Here is an 18,941-nt window from a genome sequence, read left to right as displayed (position 1 = left end):
AAATTTTGGCGCCCCGCTCTCATTATATATTCACCATGTAATTCCGCCCGTCTTTGAAATACAAGGAATAAAAGTGAACACAGATTGAACAGAGTTCATTCACCGCGACCTCCATTCAACATTCCTCCTGAACGGTTTTGAAAGGCCGACAAATTTTCATTTTTATTCCTTTATATCTTTTTTCCTAATTGGTTAAAACAGAGACTTCCGCCCTGTCATTTTTTTCTTATAGATAACTCAAAGGAACAGAAATCTGAGACAGTATTCCAAAACTTATATTCCAGTTCACTGATTTCAATGAAGATTACATTTTTTGAAAAAGAAAAAATAGCGACAGACATACATTTATTCACATTTATTATTTATTATTATTTTCCTGCAATAAAAGATGGGTTTGTTGTCAAGGCATTCCACTGGTTTTAAACTTCATAGAATCAGAATTAGCTTGCTTTACACATTTTCCCTATCGGTAGCCTATACAATGTAGAATATAGAAAGAAGACGTTTCTCATGAATGATCAGGCAAGTATATCAATCTTTAATCAGGCAGTACTGAAAAATGTACTCAGTACTAGCCTCTAACATAAGCCTTGCCACGTCAAATAGCTGACCATTCTCGTCTGAAGATCACAATAACGTGAAACACAAAGTGTAATGAGTATACAGACAATAATGTGTGTGTGTACATATACCGGGTATGAACATATATATCTCAAGCATACATATTGCTGTTCTTTACCACCACTAAACTATCAGTGGTTCAGGATGGTCCTACTTAAATTTGTAAATCTCAAATGTCCCATGGACATGGTAATGTAATTACCTTGAATGAAAATGATTATTGGACCAGTTTAATGTCATATCACTATTATTGTTGTATTAATTCACAACTTCACTAAATGCTTCAGTACATATCAACAAAATTGAGTAGCCCCCCCCCCCCCTTGTAGCTTTCGATTTTTGAGTGACCCCCCCCCTCTCAGATTCCTCCGACTCCCCCGGCCAAAACTAATGACGGCTCCCTAATTCAATACGCGGGCCGGTCGCACTCACTGGGCCGGGTACAATGTTCTGCGTAGAGGTTGTGAGAGACTATCGCCAGTGAGTGAAGTAAAATTCTAAACGCGAGTCACAATCATAATCTTTATCTTAACAATTGCATAAAATATACATTTCAGAGATAATTTGATGAGACTGACAACATAAGAAATGAGACAGCGTTGTGCAGAACGTACGAATATGAGTTTCCCGATGAAGAACGATTGCAAATTCTCCCAACTTAGGTGATCACGTGATCGTGTTCGGGGCTCCAGCTGGTCAGATTGTAGTGCAGACAGACTCTGAGACTGGTCGACCGAGCCGTACACAAATCTCAGGTAAGTAGAGACTTTTCAAAAAGTTTTCAAAATATTTCGTTTTTCGATTATTTACATATATAAATATGACTGTCATGCAAGCTGATAAAAAGAAAATCGCATTGCATACGAGAAATGTGAAACGCTCATTCCACAAGTTTTGTTGGAACGACCGGATTAATTTTTGGCACACAGTCCGTGTAGCCGACAATGAGATGCAAATGATATGCGGTTAAGGTCTCCTCGACTAACTTTCAGCTGGTTGCTCACTTTCTACTATTTTTATAGTATTTTATACAAAGGCACAGACTTATTCTACCTGCAACCTAAAACTGATAGTTATCATTCTTTACTATTTTTCATAGTTTTCGGTAGCCGGTATCAGACACTTCGTGTTCGTGTCGGCTACATGGACGATCTGATTTGTGAGTCAGAATTTCTGATCAAACTTGATATTTTTGTTTTTGAAAAAGTAAGGTTAGCTAGGTATACCTAGAATAGTAAATTTGATGTCAGTTTGATCTAATGCTATTTGATTTTGATTATGCTATCGATACCTTTGTCATCGGGCCACGGTAATAAGGCCCAGCGTGTGTGTTTTATTTCCACACAAGAAATGGTCAATTGTTTATCTACGATAACCGACTCTGCGTGAAATAGTCGTATATAGCGACGTCAATGCATGCAATCAGAAAGCTGGACGGAAGCGTTCCGTCATTTATGGAGCATTGAAAGAGCAAACGCTGCCCTAGTATCGTGTATACGGTTAAACCATAGACCCTAAGGTTGAACTAATCATGGATGTACAAAAATAGAACAGATCTGGCCAGGACCGTCATCTGGCCCGTATGGACCCTGTAGCGAGGGTCTATGGACCATAGTATGTTTATAGTGAGAAGAGGGGAACATCTCCGGGCGATAGGTCTTTCATTTAAACTTCCGGGTTAGAGATAACACTAACGAAATGTATACATGTGATAGCCTGAACCTGGCCCATGCTATGTTTATGTTATTGACATGGTGAAGGGCAAGAAACAAACTGTTGATTTGTTATATCACAGGGGACCCACAAGTCTGGTACTAGTTGTTGTTGTTTCCATTGTTGTTTATGCTTGTTAGTTGTTGTTGTTGTTGTTGTTGTCATTGTTGTTGACCGATAAAATTCAACGAACATAACTATAGTATAGTGTTGGTGTTGTTTCAAACGTAATGTTGATGTCCTAAGAGTAAGAATCACTACAACGGCACTATCATTATTTGACCCATTGCAACTCTCTCCAAATGTTAACTCTCTACTTTTGGAGAGAGTTGTATTGTTCAGTTCAGTTCAGTTCAGTTTAGATGAGGGATAAGGTATCCAGAGGATAATGAAAATCCCTTAGTTCTCTAATATTGGCAGAACGTCGTACTTGTTTTTAAAGTCATTGACAGACTGTCCATTAACAATGTTGGCTGGCAAACTGTTCCATGAATTGACTATCCTAGAAGAGAAGAAGTATTTTCGTGTATTTAGTCTGACAGTGTTTCAGCAGTTTTTAATTGTGTCCACGTGTAGTACTTGATGACAGTTGAAGTGATACATTGCATGAGTCGTATCCATTTAAAATCTTGAAAACTTGCAACATGTCTCCCCTGGTTCTTATCTGCTCCAGTGTAGTAGAACCAAAGTGCTGTAATCTTTCTTGATATGATAGTTTACGCAGTTCTGGAACTAATTTTGTGGCCCGGCGTTGAACTTTCTCTAGTACTAGTACTAGTAGGGTAATATCCTCTTGTAACCACGGTGACCATGCTTGCACACCATATTCCAATCTTGGTCTCACCAGTTGCTTGTACAAATGTTTAATTATATATATGTCTTTTGATTTGTGGGTAATTGTTCTTTTAATGATGCCCAACATGTTATTTGCTGTTATTGCTGCCTGGATACACTGTGATGAAGGTTTGAGGCTGGAATGCACTGTTACACCAAGATCTTTTTCCTCCTCTGTATGCTGCAGTGGTATATTGCTCATCTGGTAAACATGTGATGGATTATTCACTCCAATATGCATGGACTTACATTTCTTGACATTAAAACTCAAATATTGGGTCAAATAATGATAGCGTCATTATAGCAATTCTTAGGACATCTACAATACGTTTGAAACAACAACAATACATGTACAATAGTTATGTTTGTTGAATTTCATTTTCAACAACAATAACAATAACAACATGACTAATAAACAACAACAACAATACACACAACAACAAAAACAATCAGACTTCAGGGTCCCCTGTGGTTACAATATATCTACAAAGTATCGTACTTACATGGATGGAGAGCTGCTACAGCCATACTATTATTGTTGGGAATCACATGTATGGTGTACATGTAGCTCTGCCCACCAACTCCTGTACTAATTAAGTAGATTAGGCCAAAAAAAAAGAAATGTTTCTGGTCAGGTCTTTCTTTAAAAAATGGTGCGGTGATGCGCGTTTTTTTATTTTTATTTTTTTTTGCCTCAAGGGAGGGAGGAGGGTCAGTTTTATAGTTTTATCAATATGGTCACATATATACTGTTCATGCAGTCACTGATCATTCCCCCCAAAGAATTTTGTCTTTCTCTTCAGCCATTTTGGTTTGGTGTCAGCCACGGCCGCCGGCCACAAACAGAAAAAAAAAGGTTGACGCGCTGTTGTTCAAGTGTCGCGCGCGCTGACCAGAAACATTTCCTTTTTTTTTTGCCTTATGCATTGGGCGTGTCATTAGTTAGGCGTGTCTTTCATTAATCCTAATGATTATTCATACTACAATGTATATATGGATCTGTGATAGTAATAAAGGTCAAGATTTGAACTTGGTCATACTAAGACACAATACAAAGCTGTCTCTGGCAATTCCGTTTCTCTCTAACCCGAACCTATCCCAAAGTGTGTACCCCACAATTTTACAGAATAATTTTAATTACCCGGCTAACATGGGCCTATTTTTATCTTTTAGAATGGATACACAAGACACTGTTTGTGAAACTTGTGGAAAAGATTTTCGTAGATTAAAGACACCTTAAAAGTACCAGTCATCTAGTTGAAGTGAAGCGGCAAGCAGTTGAAAAAGAACTGCTTCTGGAAAGTCAAGACAGTGTAAGTGCATAGAACTTTAAGTGGGACTTTGACTTACTTGATGTCCAAAAATTACCTGATGTCCAAAAATAGTCTATATTGGCTAGTCAGTGTCAATGGTGTAACTAATGACATAATCTGATACATCAGTATAGGTGATTTGATTGTAGTGTGTTTAATATTATATTATTGCAATAATATATTTGGAGTGGGCCTGAACTGTTTAATGCATGCATATATATACTGTAGTTTCAATACGGGAGGATAATTCACAACAGCAAGATACAGTACAGTCAGTCTTTTCCTAGAATGTGCATGCCATTGCTTGCGTGATTTGGTCAATTTATCCACGGCAACATACCTTTTTTGGCAATTTTTAGGAAGATGGATCACCCATGATAATGTGTACATCTCAGGATTCTCAAGAAACACTGGTTAGTTGCAGTGGAATAGAATCATGGAAGTGTAAGTTATTGTGCAGTTATATTTGTTAGCTCCGCTGTCAGTGATGCAGAGCTTATCAAATAGGTTGATTTTCGGTCGTCGTTGTCAGTCATCGTCGTCCGTCAACAATTGCCTTCTCCTCTAAAACCGCAAGTCCAATTGCTTTAAAATTTTATATGCAGTTCACTTGGGGTGACCTCACGTAAGTTTGTTCAAATCATGGTGAAATTTGCATATTTGTATTTTTGGGGCATTTTTTGGTGTTTTTGGTAAAAAAATCTTCTTCTCTGAAACCGCTTGTCCGATTGCTTTGAAATTTGATATGCAGTTTACTTAGGGTGACTTCAGTCAGATTTGTTCAAATCGTGGTGAAATTTGCATATTTGTATTTTTAAGGCAATTTTTGTCATTTTTGGTAAAAAAATCTTTCAAAATCTTCTTCTTCAAAACTACCAGTCAGATAGCTTTGATATTTGGTACATATGTCCTTAGGGATGATCTATTTCAGATTTGTCCAATTGTGCAGAATATGCAAATTTGCATTTTTAAGGCAATTTTTGCCATTTTAGGTCAAAAAATGTATTTCTCAAAAGTACGGGTCTGATAGTTTTTAAAATTTGGTATACAGGCAGGGTTTTACATCACTTTTAACTTTTGAGAGTCCCTGGGACTCCTGGTGTTAGAAAATGGGAGTCCTACATCAAAATATGGGGTCCCAATTTATTTCACAAAAATGTTTTATAGTTTATCAATGCCATGGTCTTCACTGTGTTCAATTAGTATTAATTTGCATACACAGAGACAACAAGGTTCCATATTGTACATGGAGGGGTAACTATTGTGCAACACATGCACACAACTATAGGGCATATTCAACTGACTCTGTATAGTTTGAACCGCCTGTATAACTATAATGAAGAGTTGAAGACAAAAAAACATTTCACTAACCTTTTTATCGATTAATTTTGGTGTTTGACCCAACTTACATTAGTTTAATTCACGTACGCGTGTGTAACTATCTGTGGCTTATCGAGTCACGGACTCGTACTACCATACATACTAGTCAATCCGTTCGCCAAGTTTGATCACATTTTTTGACAAGCACGCCACAAAATCCGCCACAAAATGGAAAGAAACCACTAAGTATCGAGAAAAAAGTTTCATGTCCGGTTTATTTCAGTTAAAAAAATGCGTAACACGTAGGAAATGTCTCGCAATGTCAACAGTTCAGAACAACTACATTTCATTTACAAACCGGGTCGACTGTTATGGCCGTCTCGCTTCAGGACGGCGGAGGTCAAATATCAACAGTTTAAAGGGGCTTTTGGCAGTCAAACGCTTGAAAATTCACAAAATACACTTCAATTTAACCGAATCCTTACAAATTTCTCAATCTTGCATGTTTTGGACTTCGAAAACCTTAACCTCGGGTTCCATGTCGAGAGTTAGGCATCACACAGTGCCGCCATCTTGGCCGCCGATACGTTCGAAGTTCACTATCGCGATCGATTTGGTCACCAAATCGCATCATTTTTCCATAAAATATTCTCAAAAAAACTGTAAAATCTATCATTTCTATCACCCAGAGGGCAGTAGCTTGGCATAATATAGTTGTCTTCCGTGTCTACGGCATGGTAAAGCTTTCAAAACGTACGTACGTGTTTCGTTCAATGCACTGTGGCCGTATCCGCGTACGGGTGAAACTGCAGACCTGATTAAATATTCATGAAAACCGCTGACCTCTTTTGAAGAAGTTCGCATAAATTACTTGAATTTTCGATTGTTAGGCTGCATGATGTCATTATTTTAGTCCTTATATGGTACTAAACTGGGTCAAAGGGTCAGGAATACCCTCCTTCTGGCTGAGTTCGGCAATGCATAGCTAAGTTAGGCATAAGCATAGAACGCAATCACTGTCGGTTTATATACCGACGTGGCGCTGAGAGCGAGAATGCCGTGTCGGTTTATAAACCGACGCGGCACTTTAAGGGTTAAAGTACGGGGTCGGTAAGGTTTACTGGATGTGTTTTACGTGTTCAGCAGCTTCGCAAGGTGTACACCAGCAACAGATATTGCTGCGTCCCAAGGGACGCGTGGTTTAGTTTTTGAGGGGTCCTGCGTCCGGTTTTATGCGTAAAGGACGCAGAAATGCGCGTCATGTAAAACCCTGTACAGGTTTCTATAGATGAACTATATATATTGAATTTCTGATGAAATCTGCAATTTTGAATTTTTGGAGCAATTTTTCCCAATTTTGGGTCAAAAAATGTGTTTCTCAAAAGGTACTGGTCTAACAGCTTGGAAATTTGGTATACAGGTTTCTATAGATGTACTAAATTTGATGTTTTGAAATTATGATGAAATCTGCAATTTTTATTTTTGGGGGCAATTGTTGCCATTTTTGGTCAGAAAATTTTATTCTCAAAAAACTACTCATCAGATAGCTTTGGTTGACATGTTCTTAGGGATGATATGCAATGTATGATGAAATCTTCAATTGTGTATTTTTGCAGCTTATTTTAGCCACTTTTTTCTGGCCACTGCATTGAGCTATCAAAGATTTCCACCTTCTTCATCAACATGTGTCAAAAATAGTTATTCTCTACATAAAAACAGCGGAGCTATATCGGCCGCTAGGTCGCTTGTTTATATTAGAAAAAAGATGTGCAACTTGATCCAAATATTGCATTTTTGACTGCAGAATGCAAAATCATTAGGATTTTATTCAAACACCATGTACCGTACAAACTGTTTGTTTCATGTAGCCTACAGGGTTTTTCAGAAATATTCTAATCATCAGGAAATTTGTTGAAATTCAATAATGTTCTGGACCACAGGTATAAAAAGAACACTGCAACTATCATAAACATATCTGATTTGAATAGAAAAGGTTAACAGCGTGAAAGATAAAACTCCACAAAAAATCCATGTGAAGCAGTAAATGAATATTTTTGACATGTTTTCATGCTTCATGAACCCATGAATATCAATCAATATCAATATCAATCAAATGCTGCTTCAACAAAGTACTAGACATTTCAGCTGTAGTATATCAGCAAAACTGACAGCCTTTCTCAACGGAATAAGTAGATCACAGGACCCACCTCCACAACAGTGGGATTCAAAATGACGTGTTCAACTCTATAGTTACTGTGAATTATCGTGTGTAAAACAATAATATATGTTATTCTTAAAATGTATGTCTCCACTTATGCAGTTGCAACGAATCATGATCAACAGACTGGATGTGCAGATGTATTACAGGGTAATATGGATGATGATGATGATGATGATGATGATGGTGATGACGATGACGATGACCAAGATGAATCTAGTGATGATGAAAGCAACATTAATCATGATATTGCTTTTTATCCGTTTAAAAGTTCAACAGATGTGGAATTGGCTCTACTTGTCTATGGTCCACATCCAGTGGTAAGTGTATTTATAATTTCATTAATGAAAAAATCTTGTCAAAGTAATATCTGTACATTTTCATACATTTATTGGGGCTTTAATCTTATTACATATGGATTTCTTGTTCATTTTTGTTTGCATTGATTAATTATTTGATGTGTGAATGTTTACATAACATTTATTTGGTAAAATTTCAGAGGCTTAATCAGCCTTAATTTAAAACATATCACAAAGTTTATACCTTTATATTGTTCCAGATGTGAACAGTTCATTGGGGTTGTAAGATCAGGATACACATACAGTAGCTACAAAAATCTATCCAAGGATTTGACAATGTCATTCAGCAAAATGCAATTATTGGAGTTCATCATGTGAGGTGGTATTTGGAAAGAAGGCCAACTGATCCGGTAGGTTTTAACATCCTCTAATACATTCATGTTAAAAGGATACAGTTGTCAGAATTGCGCTCAAAGGTGGTATGGGACCCATATGACCAATGTATCCACTGTATCCGATGGTGATTGATGAAAGTTAACATGACTGTCATAATCTAAATGTTGCAGCTATGATAATGAGATGCATCTAGATATAGTGCACGAAATACATTGTTTGTAAACTAGAAATTCGCAAGGCGCAGTTGTAATGATTGTTTCCCATTCAGGCATCATAAGCAGTTGTCTGAAACATAAAGTCATATTACAAACATTGAAACCATGGAGTATGTATATGGTAGTAAAAGCTATACTTTAAGCCAAGGAACAGTCTGTCTGTCTGTCTGTGTGTGTATGTATGTATGTATATAAAATATGGTTGTATATGTATGGATGTATGTATACATGTATATATATGCATATGTATGCCTATTCGTATATATGTATATGCATGTATGTGTCTGTATGTCTATGTCTGTATGTGTATATTAAAAATATATGCATGTATGTTTGTATATGTATGCCAGACCTTATGTTTTGAGGCGAGCGATCGCTCCGCTCGCCTAACGCTCGCGCAAATCAAATTCCGCGAGAGTGATGAGCCGCTCTCGCCACGGCTGGGGCCCAAGTTTTTGAGACCAAAGGCACACGTTGTATCCAAAATGTAACATCTCTAATCTCCTCCGACCGACGCGCAAAGCACAGTGTAGCAAATTAAATAATACTTTCAATATTCAGTTCACTTCACTTCAGTATGAATTATGTTCTCGGCAGCAGATTCTAGCAATGGAATGGATCGATTTAGGTGTAACAATGTGATACAGTATTACAATAGTGCTCGTCTCATGATAGTGTATCGGCGGCGGGCCTAACACTTCAATATAGCATCACTACGGTTCGGAGTTTACATGTACACAAATGTACAAAGTGCAGCCCTTCATTCTCATATTTTCATACCAACTCCGGTTTTGGCTGCCATATTCTTTTGAAGTATTCAAAACACAAATGGTTATCCTGCGGCAGCAAGATTTCATTGGAAAAATATGCGTGACAAACGATGATCATATTGCTTACGCTATTGAGATCGAACGTTAAGGAAATGTCTACAACATGATGAATGGCACTACACGTCACAACTCGCGGAAACAAATGCATAATCTCTGATTAAACAGTTTAGCCTGAGCGACTGCTAGGTCTCTAGGTCCTTTGAAAGCTTAAGATAATTAAATGATAATTAAATTGACTCTAAAAAGTTGGACAGATACCTGATACTTCTGAAAAAAGATTGTGAAATGATCCTGAGTTCATTCTACCGTAAAACTTTGAAAGACGTAAATTTTTGCAACATTTTGGTATACAGCATAGGAGTTCTGTGTGACTGTCGTAAAGTGGTACCTGTTGAAACATTTGGCTGCCCTCGGCCCTCTTCGCCTTCATGTGTACACACCGCGGATCATGTACCTCGACGTGGCTGTTATGATGAATTCGTTTTGTTTTGTGAAATGTAAACTTGTGATCACTTTGATATATCGCGGTAACAATTGGCCAAGTTAAGTCTGGTTGAAGACCAACGAGCATGCAGGATGTTTCAGCGGGCCGCAAACGTAAACAAATGAAACATAACTTGACTGTGGACTGCTGGTAGCAGGATTCAGTGTAAATCTAGTTCTGTACGCGTTCCTGGCGTAGTTCAAACTATGGTGGTAAAAAATACCTCCATGTTCAAAACCAAACATGTTTGATGACAGCACTGTTGTCTTGGTAGGTTTTTGTCTTAATGCCAATATACCGGTATCTAATGTGCATACCATTTAGTATTTTTAAAGGCTTGTATGAAAAAAATCATGAAAAAGTTACATGTCCTTTTGAAAAGTATAACTTCATCTATTTGTCCATGAATGTAACAGAGGCCAAGTTTCTGCATAATTTATTGTTCGAAAAATGTTGAAAGTTGGCCAATATGCTATGAACATTTGGGTGAGAGAACACTTCTTATCCTGTTCCATCTATCAAAATACATAACCCTATTTTCTTCCTTCTCTATTACATGACAATAAGAAAGACAGCTAGTGCATATTGTTTTCGTAACAAATTTTATTCATGCACTCTCCATACTGTTTTCAGGGGACCTGTTCAATCACTCTCCTAATGTCAGCAGTGCCATATTCAAATCACAAGAGATGACACAATTTTTTTTCACTCGCCTGACTATTTTCATGGGAGCTGCTTAGTCACTTGCCTACCACTCGCCTGGATAGTTTTGGGAGAGTGAATTTTAGCTCTCCTGCCATTTTCAAAAAATAAGCCCTGGTGTATGCATGTATGCCTATATTTATTTGTATGTATGTCAGTATTTATTTATGTCTGTGTATATGTCTATCTGTATGTATGTTGTGTATATGTCTTTATGTCTGTCTGAATGTATATAAGCATATATGCATGTATGTCTGGAGGTATATATGTATGTATGTATGTACATCTTTATGTGAGTATGTTTGTTATAGAAATAACAGGTGAAGCGCTGACCATTAACGTTTATTTATGGGCAAGGAAAAGAGGAAAGCCAAAAATTAATGGGTAAGGCTTGCCGCGCCCATAAATAAACGTTAATAGTCAGGGTGGAGTATGTTATTTCCATCATACTATCAACGAACCCAAGAAAACCGTCAAAATTTGCAAATATTTCCAAAGCGCATGAAAACTAGGCCTCAGAACTGAGCAATACGCGACACAGTGTCTCATGTGCTCTGGAAAAATTTGGCAAATCCGGAGATGTTTTCAGAAAAAAATATCTGAACTTGGCCCACAAGTGCTCCATTTTATTTTGTTACTGATTATGATTTACGTTTGAGCTGTAAAGTTACAGTACTTTGAGTTGTTTATCTTATTATTCATATTCACGGGCATGTAAATAAACCATTACTGTGTATTTGTGATCAGTCACCTGGTTCTGCTCGACCAATCAAAATGCAACGGGCATGGCATGGTAGTGCAACTTTTTCTGTAAAATCCAGATTATTTTCTACTACATATGGCATAGAAAATCACAACTAAATTATGATGTAAGGTGTTCTGTGAAAGGACTTTGCGAGTAACTTGCCCATATTGCCAACCTTGGTAATATTTTGCACTTACATGTTAGTTTTTTGTTTATTTAATAGGTTGCATATGGATTCTTAAGAAGATGTGTGAATGTTCAAGAGCAAGCCTACATTGGTTTTCAGAAATTTATAGATATATCCAAGTACTGCTCATACATTGCAAAGTGTTAAGATTAATTGATGATATCGAGTTTGCAAGTGCTGAGAGTATTGTGGGTCACTCATGTATTCAGCATATCTGCGAAAGAACTACATGTAGAGTTGTCACATCATGTTGCAGAGTTCAAAATAATGTAATCCGGACAAAAATATTTCAACACAATAGACACTATCCTTTCTATAGAGTAAACAAATATTTTATTGCAAATTGTTAAAACTATAACTCTAACGTAGTTTACATTCAACTTATATTCCAGTAAAGACGGCAACTGTTCTGTATGAGATTTTCTGACAGAAAGATAAAAAGTATGTGGTACAGTGTCATTCAGTGGAAATTATTTCAAATGGTAATTCAGAGACATTCATTTTTGTGGTCATGTATGTCTTCGCTGTCAGGGACATGGAGCACTTATCAAATAGGCTGATTGTCCAGTGTCATCCAGCATCATCATTGTGATCCATCTGTCATCCATCAAATTCTTCTCTGAGTCTAAAACCACATGTTTGATTGCTTTGAAATTTGATGTGCAGTTCACTTTGGGTAGCATCAGTTAGGTTTGTTCAAATGTTGATGAAATTTGCACAATCATATTTTTTGAGTATTTAATGCTGTTTTCAGTCAAAAAGTCTTCTTTGAAACCACCTGTTCGATTAATTTGAAATTTGATATGGCGTTTACTGGGTGACCTCAGAATTAGTAAAGTTGTACTGAAATTCGCATATTTGTATTTAAGGCAATTTTTGTCATTTTTGGTAAAAAATCTTTCAAAAATCTTCTTCAAAACTTAACGTCTGATAACTGGGATATAAGTGGTTTGGATGATCTATTTCAGATTTGTTCAAATTTTACAAAACATGCAAATTTTTGTCATTTTTGATCAAAAATTTATTTCATCAAAAGCTTATGTGTGCCAGCTTTGATATTTGGTATACAGGTTCATAGGGATGATCAAATGTGATACATTCAAATTATGATGAAATATGGAATTATAATTGTGGGGCAAATTTTTGCAATTTTTGGTGAAAAAAATTTTGTTTCTCAAAAAACTACTGATCTGATAGCTTTCATTGACATGTTCTTAGGATGATCTTCAATTGCGTATTTTTGCAGTTATTTTTGCCATTTTTTGTCAGCCCATCATGAACTTAGCTACAAAAGATTCAGTCTTCTGTATCAACAGGTGTCATAAGTAGTTATTTGCCACATTGGACATTAGGTTGCTTGTTCATATCATTATACAATGTGCATTTGTCACCATTGCTACAAATTCAAGATGAATGAATAATGTTCTTTGTTGACACCAGTTATCTGGCTTACGTCACCTGACCTATCATTGTTAGTTTTAGATATTGCAACTATGTTAAAAGCTTGAAAATAGTGTGAAATAAATCATTAATTTCTGACATTAAGATGTATCATTTTTGTATGTTTCATTGCTGTAGCACATTTGTATGAAAGAGTTGTTGTGTGGAGATGTATAAACACTCTTATAGTGTACAGAATTGTTAATAAGATGCAAAATACAGGGCAATAAGAATGCCTGAAATGATACACAGTGTTGGTACACATGTGTGGCCAATAGGACTGTACAAGGCCTGTACGCAACCCTGCAACACATGTGTGTAAAGTAATGTAACAGGGGTGTATACACCTCTGTGCCAGGGCTTCTTAGCAGAGCTACTGGGACATGGCTGTGAAAGGAAACCATAGTTAAGGGATATAATTTGTAGTCTAATCACAGTAGTGTTTCACACATCCCTGTGACACAACTATAAAAAAATTGACTCTGCTACAGGGTTTCGTGCTACATTCATGCACAAGGCTGCATAAAAATCTACTCTGTTACATGGATGTAAATCACAGCTATGCTACAGGGTTGTGCTCATCTACAATGTGCTAGGATGCTAGCACAACCCTGTAGCATAGCTATGCACATCCTAGTGCATGGTTGTGCCAGGTCTCTTGTGTATGTCGCGTTATTTTGGTCTCAAATATGGAATGGAGCAACAATCAGGCGTGTTGCAATGAATGAGTGTTATAACAAAACAAGTTAGGCCCGCTACACACTGCCCGAAACAACACGTCCTCCACAAATGTAGATTTCATTTTTTATATGTAACTTATTGATGAATAAAACGACTGGTTTTGCTATTATTCCCATAATGTGTGATGGTTATGTATGGGTTATGTATGTTGTGGTTTTTTACGTATCAGTGTTTGTATCACTACTATTCATGATTATTTACTTTGTTCGCGTGTAATTCGCAAAAATCGACCTCTCGCGACAATAAATTGTTCTATCACATAAACACAATTATCAACTTTCTTAACTTTGCATTATTTCCTGATAAATTGGAAACGTGCACTGAATGAAATGATACTACATTGTGGCCACGGTAGGGCATGCACGTGAAATCCACCAGCTCTTCAAAACAGTTCATTCACCGTTAACTCCATTAAACTCGTGTCATGAAAGTATTTCAATCTGTGCTAAGTTTTATTCCTTGTATTTCAAAAACGGGTGGAATTACATGATGAATATATAATGAGAGCGAGTCGCCAGCATTTGGTTAACAACAGCACGCCCTTCCATGCAGACAAAATGAATATGCAAATCTTTCGTCACTTTCGTTCAGGCAATCAAGACAAAGAATGTGAACGAAAGGAATGAAAACTCTGTTGTCATTTTCGTTCAGTCAATCAGAACAAAGGATTGCATACGAAAAGAACGAACGTTGCAGCGTCTAGCCAATCATAGAGCGTGTATCTTTCCTTTCCTTTCGTTGCGTCCATGCATTTGGCAGTTCGCTATTCTGGAGTGCTATTTGTTGAAACTCTTTTTTTTCTGTTGCTTGAGTATAAGAATGCTTTTACGCTTCAAGTCGTAATGCATTAGGTCAGAGTAAAAAAGAGGTAATTTAGGCCCGGTGCATTAGCCTGACCCGGCATCGGCAGTCGGTGCATCGCCCGAGCCAGTGCCAGGGCCCGAAACGACTGTCACCGCGTCAAAAAGCCCGAAACGTCGAGCATTTTTCCCCAACTATTCATTACAAAGTTTAAAACTAGTTTATTCATAATTCGGTCAGTTGGCTTTGTCATTTATGGGCGAACAAGTCAACTAGTTCAATGTAAAGGTGACGATGCGATGCTATACTTCAAGTTGACGGGATTTGGAACGGCTTACACTCGGTCCGCGGACATCAGTTGTGTAGGTACGTTTGACGTTGATATCCCTCTGTATGTTACAAATTTAACGCAAAAACACAGTTTTAAGAAAATACAGAACACTGTCTTAGTAAATCAACAAACTATTACATTCACTGTAGATTTACAAATCTTCTGTCACTTGTCATTTATATACTAAAGTCTAATAATAATAATAATAATATTTGGTTCTTATATAGCGCACATATCCACAAGTAGATGTGATCAAGGCGCTTTACAATTATTATTACCCCTGGTCACTGGACCTAATATGATACCACTCAACTCCCTGGGGAGCAGACAACAGCTCACATGTGCAGCCGATAAGCGCAGCAGAGCTAAACGCACACATAACAACCTCTGTCCTACCAGGTACCCATCACTCCTGGGTGGGGAGGAGCAATGAGGAATAAAGTGCCTTGCCCAAGGACACAACACCACAGCCATGCCGGGGCTCGAACTCACCATCCTTTGATCGTGAGTCCACTGCTCTAGCCACTGGCCCATGATGCCTCAGGCAAAGTCTAGCCTACTTCTTTGTAAATTTGATTGATTTTACCGTGAAAACGTTACAGCATAATAACTGTTCATTTTACAACTTCATTACACAGCTCAAGGCAGAATAAGTAAGAGCAATGAGAGAAAACCTCCACACAAAGCATTCGCCTCTGCCTTTGTTGCAAGATACATATCATTCTGGCTATAGCTATGAAAATAAATGACCCTACAATTGTATTATTTAAAAGTAGCATACAGGATCACACACAATGTAAGAGCTAAGGGATAAACATCATTTGACTTATTACAAGTGCATGAAGTCGTGACATGTATTTTTCACCTATTTATTTCAATGATTTGACCCAACTTTAACCAATTATATTCAACGGTGAGCGATTCTATACACAGAGAAATAAGGGTAACAAGATTAAAAATATTCAAGTTTACAGTTTTTTAGGAACCCCATCAGTGATTTGACGGCTAACATTCCAGCAGATGCTAGTTGTTTCTAGGATAATTGTACGACTAAAAAAACGGGAATACCGATAAACTAGTATATCAACACCAGCAAAATAAAGTTTAACGGAGAAAATGACAACTAGCAAAATAATGGATCCACACTTTACCAGGATTCGCTGCGCTTCCAACTCCTCCAATCAACACTCCAGGATTCAGTCCTTCAAATCCTGCAGTTTCTTCTATCCAACTCTTCAAACCATAGCACGAAGCCCTGGTTTTGGTGAGAACAATGCGACGAGAATCCGGCTTTTCCTTGTAGGCTTTGAGGATAAGGTCACCCAGTTTTTCCAGTACAGGGTTTCTGTATCTTTCGTCACCTGCAACTTTTTCTAAATCTATTTGATTTTCTGAAATGATGAAAATTATAATTCAGACGATTGAAACAGAGTGTTTTCTCCTTTAGTTGAAGACTGAAAAATATATAAGTTAGTTTCACTATATATTGTTGTAGCAAAACTATTTTTGTCACATTAATAAATATATTCTTGTTGCAAGCTTTTCTGATTAATACGCTTTGGTGGGTCCCAGATGAATCACAAATATATCTATCATATACAGTACACCTTTTGTATGACCCTCACAGGGAACAATCAGTGTTCTCCACAGCTTGAAAAAACAGAGGAAAGAGAAATTTACAGCGAAAACGGAGTCAGCGTGGACTCTCTCTTGTACCGCGCGACAAAATAAACGCAGCCACTGACGTTTTTACCAACAAAACACACAGACAATGTAGCAAATGTCATGGAATCTTTTTCTATTGAAAAGGCATGCTTGCGTTAATAGGACTTACTTTTTTGAAAGTGTTTATTTCGACATGGATGTGCTAGACAAATATATCCATGTCTTGAACATAACATTGAAAAAATCTAAATTTCAATATTATTGATGATTTTATCCAACTCACAAACTGAAGCAAGGGTTTTCCGTCTTTAGGAGAACAACTGATGCTAAAAACGGATAGCGTCTATGGAAATACACACTACGGATCCTAATATAGTGAGGTGGCTTAACAAACATATCGTTACACGGATGACAAAACTGCCAAATTTGCTACAGAGGTTCGCATATATGTGTAGATCAAAATTAGCTATTGCTCCAAAAATGTGGGCCAGCGAAAAAGCTCGATGACGTCATAAATTCAAAATGGCCGTCATTTTATTGCTTAAAAATGGTAAAATACGGTTAATTCAGACAGATTTCAATATTTTTTTGAATAAACTGGCACAAACATCCCGAATGAAAACTACAATATAAATTGATGTAAATCAAATTATTATGATGACCTCATAAAGCCAAAATGGCCGACCAAATTCAAAATATCGCCCATAATATCGTCTGACAATGTTCATTTACTGTTAATTAAGCCTGTGTCCAGCAATTTAGTGCCTGAACTACAATTAACACCCAAAATTACAGACAAAACATATAATTGATGCAAATTAATTATTGTGATGATGTCATAAAACCTAAATGGCAACCGAAAATTACAAAATAGCCTATTATAAGTTCACTATACTTAGTACAATAGCCCATTTACGTGACAAAATAATAGTTTAAAGGTAATGTAAAAGTTGTCTTGATGATCCATAAATTCAAATTAATGATAAATGTACCAAAACTTACCTAATAAGCTCGACACAAGTTACAAACTATTATGAAATTATTGATTATTTAACAATAGCCTCTGTCTGAAAAACTGAATCAATATAAAGGAAATGAGGGCAACTTTACGCATCGGTTCTACCTTTGAAAGTGTTATAATATAGTGAGTAGATCAAGAGTAGTGAGATTTCATGATGATAACGAAACACATGGCGAAAAAACGGTGGATGAATCATGCCTTGACCCTGGTCATGTGACCTTGGTGCCCGAAAAGAGGTTTTATGTTTGTGATTTTGGTATTTTGCTTCCTTTGTTTGAGAAGCCTTCTTCGTTTGTTGAATTTTCTGGGTTTTTTATGTCTCGATGTTTGGTGACAGACACATAATTTTGTGCTACAGTAGTTCTCTTTTTGGAGGATGCGCTGGCCTAAAAAAGACCGTTTTCTCAGGGTTTTATGAACAAAAAGAAGACTTTCTTGCCTTTTAAAGGTATTTTACCTTGTTTTTTTGCAGCTTTCATGGATTTTATGAAACGTGTCTGTGCCTTTCGGTTTTGATCTCGTTTTGTTGTTTGGTAACCCAAAACATCAAAGAAAACCGCCAGGAAGTACATAAACAGAAATGGAAGATTAAACAAAAACAAGAACACAGATTCATCAAACACCTTGCAAATCAAACATTACCAGATGTTGAAATTAAAGCATTAAGCAAAGGCTTGAAAACTATTCCCACTCCAAAGTTCCTATACAGAAATATTGTAATATCAGATATCAACAAATTTATTCGCATCATAAGATTGTGCAATATCATGAGAAACAAACAATCAATCAATCAATCAGACATTTGTTCTAAGATAAGTCGAATGTCGATACTACTAACAGCGGAAAACAAAAAATTGTAAAACTGTCTCGAAGCAACTTAGATCATCAGAAAGAGCATAACTCTGGCAGAAAAGACTGCTCTGAAAAATCTGTCTAAAAACAAACAAATCACAATAAAACCCATCAATTAAGTAAGAGGCATAGCAATTGTGAATACGACAAATGACATTAAAGAAAGTTATAGACAGCTGCGAAATGTACACTATCACTGTACATTAAGGCAAC

The 18,941-nt window shown here is 36.9% G+C and overlaps 2 protein-coding genes across 3 annotated transcripts in view; both read left to right on the top strand.

Annotated features, from left to right (window-relative positions):
* Positions 1–18,941, top strand: part of LOC139115819 (nucleoporin Nup37-like) — a 600,123-nt gene that overhangs the window by 266,507 nt on the left and 314,675 nt on the right. The gene's annotated exons all lie outside the window — the stretch shown is intronic.
* LOC139115721 (calsequestrin-1-like) lies at positions 219–13,808 on the top strand. 2 transcript variants are annotated; one of them, XM_070678046.1, is made up of 6 exons: positions 1,085–1,376; positions 4,342–4,481; positions 4,841–4,925; positions 8,122–8,339; positions 8,579–8,728; positions 11,914–13,808. In XM_070678046.1, exons 3-5 carry the CDS (start codon positions 4,856–4,858, stop codon positions 8,582–8,584), a joined length of 294 nt encoding a protein of 97 aa, XP_070534147.1. In that variant the 5' UTR covers positions 1,085–1,376; positions 4,342–4,481; positions 4,841–4,855; the 3' UTR covers positions 8,585–8,728; positions 11,914–13,808. The 2 variants fall into 2 exon arrangements, 1 of the variants encoding a protein (XP_070534147.1); XR_011548173.1 differs by lacking the exon at positions 8,122–8,339 and having other exon boundaries at positions 219–1,376; positions 11,914–13,801.

Source organism: Ptychodera flava, chromosome 2 (assembly GCF_041260155.1).
Source record: "Ptychodera flava strain L36383 chromosome 2, AS_Pfla_20210202, whole genome shotgun sequence".
In the NCBI taxonomy this organism is placed as follows: domain Eukaryota; kingdom Metazoa; phylum Hemichordata; class Enteropneusta; family Ptychoderidae; genus Ptychodera; species Ptychodera flava.
This window is presented reverse-complemented; position numbering and strand designations above follow the sequence as displayed.

Coding starts and splice junctions, on each gene's coding strand:
- LOC139115721 (XM_070678046.1), top strand. CDS start 4,856: ATGATAATGTGTACATCTCAGGATTCTCAAGAAACACTGGTTAGTTGC. Junction 4,926..8,121: donor TGGAATAGAATCATGGAAGT/GTAAGTTATTGT, acceptor CCACTTATGCAG/TTGCAACGAATCATGATCAA.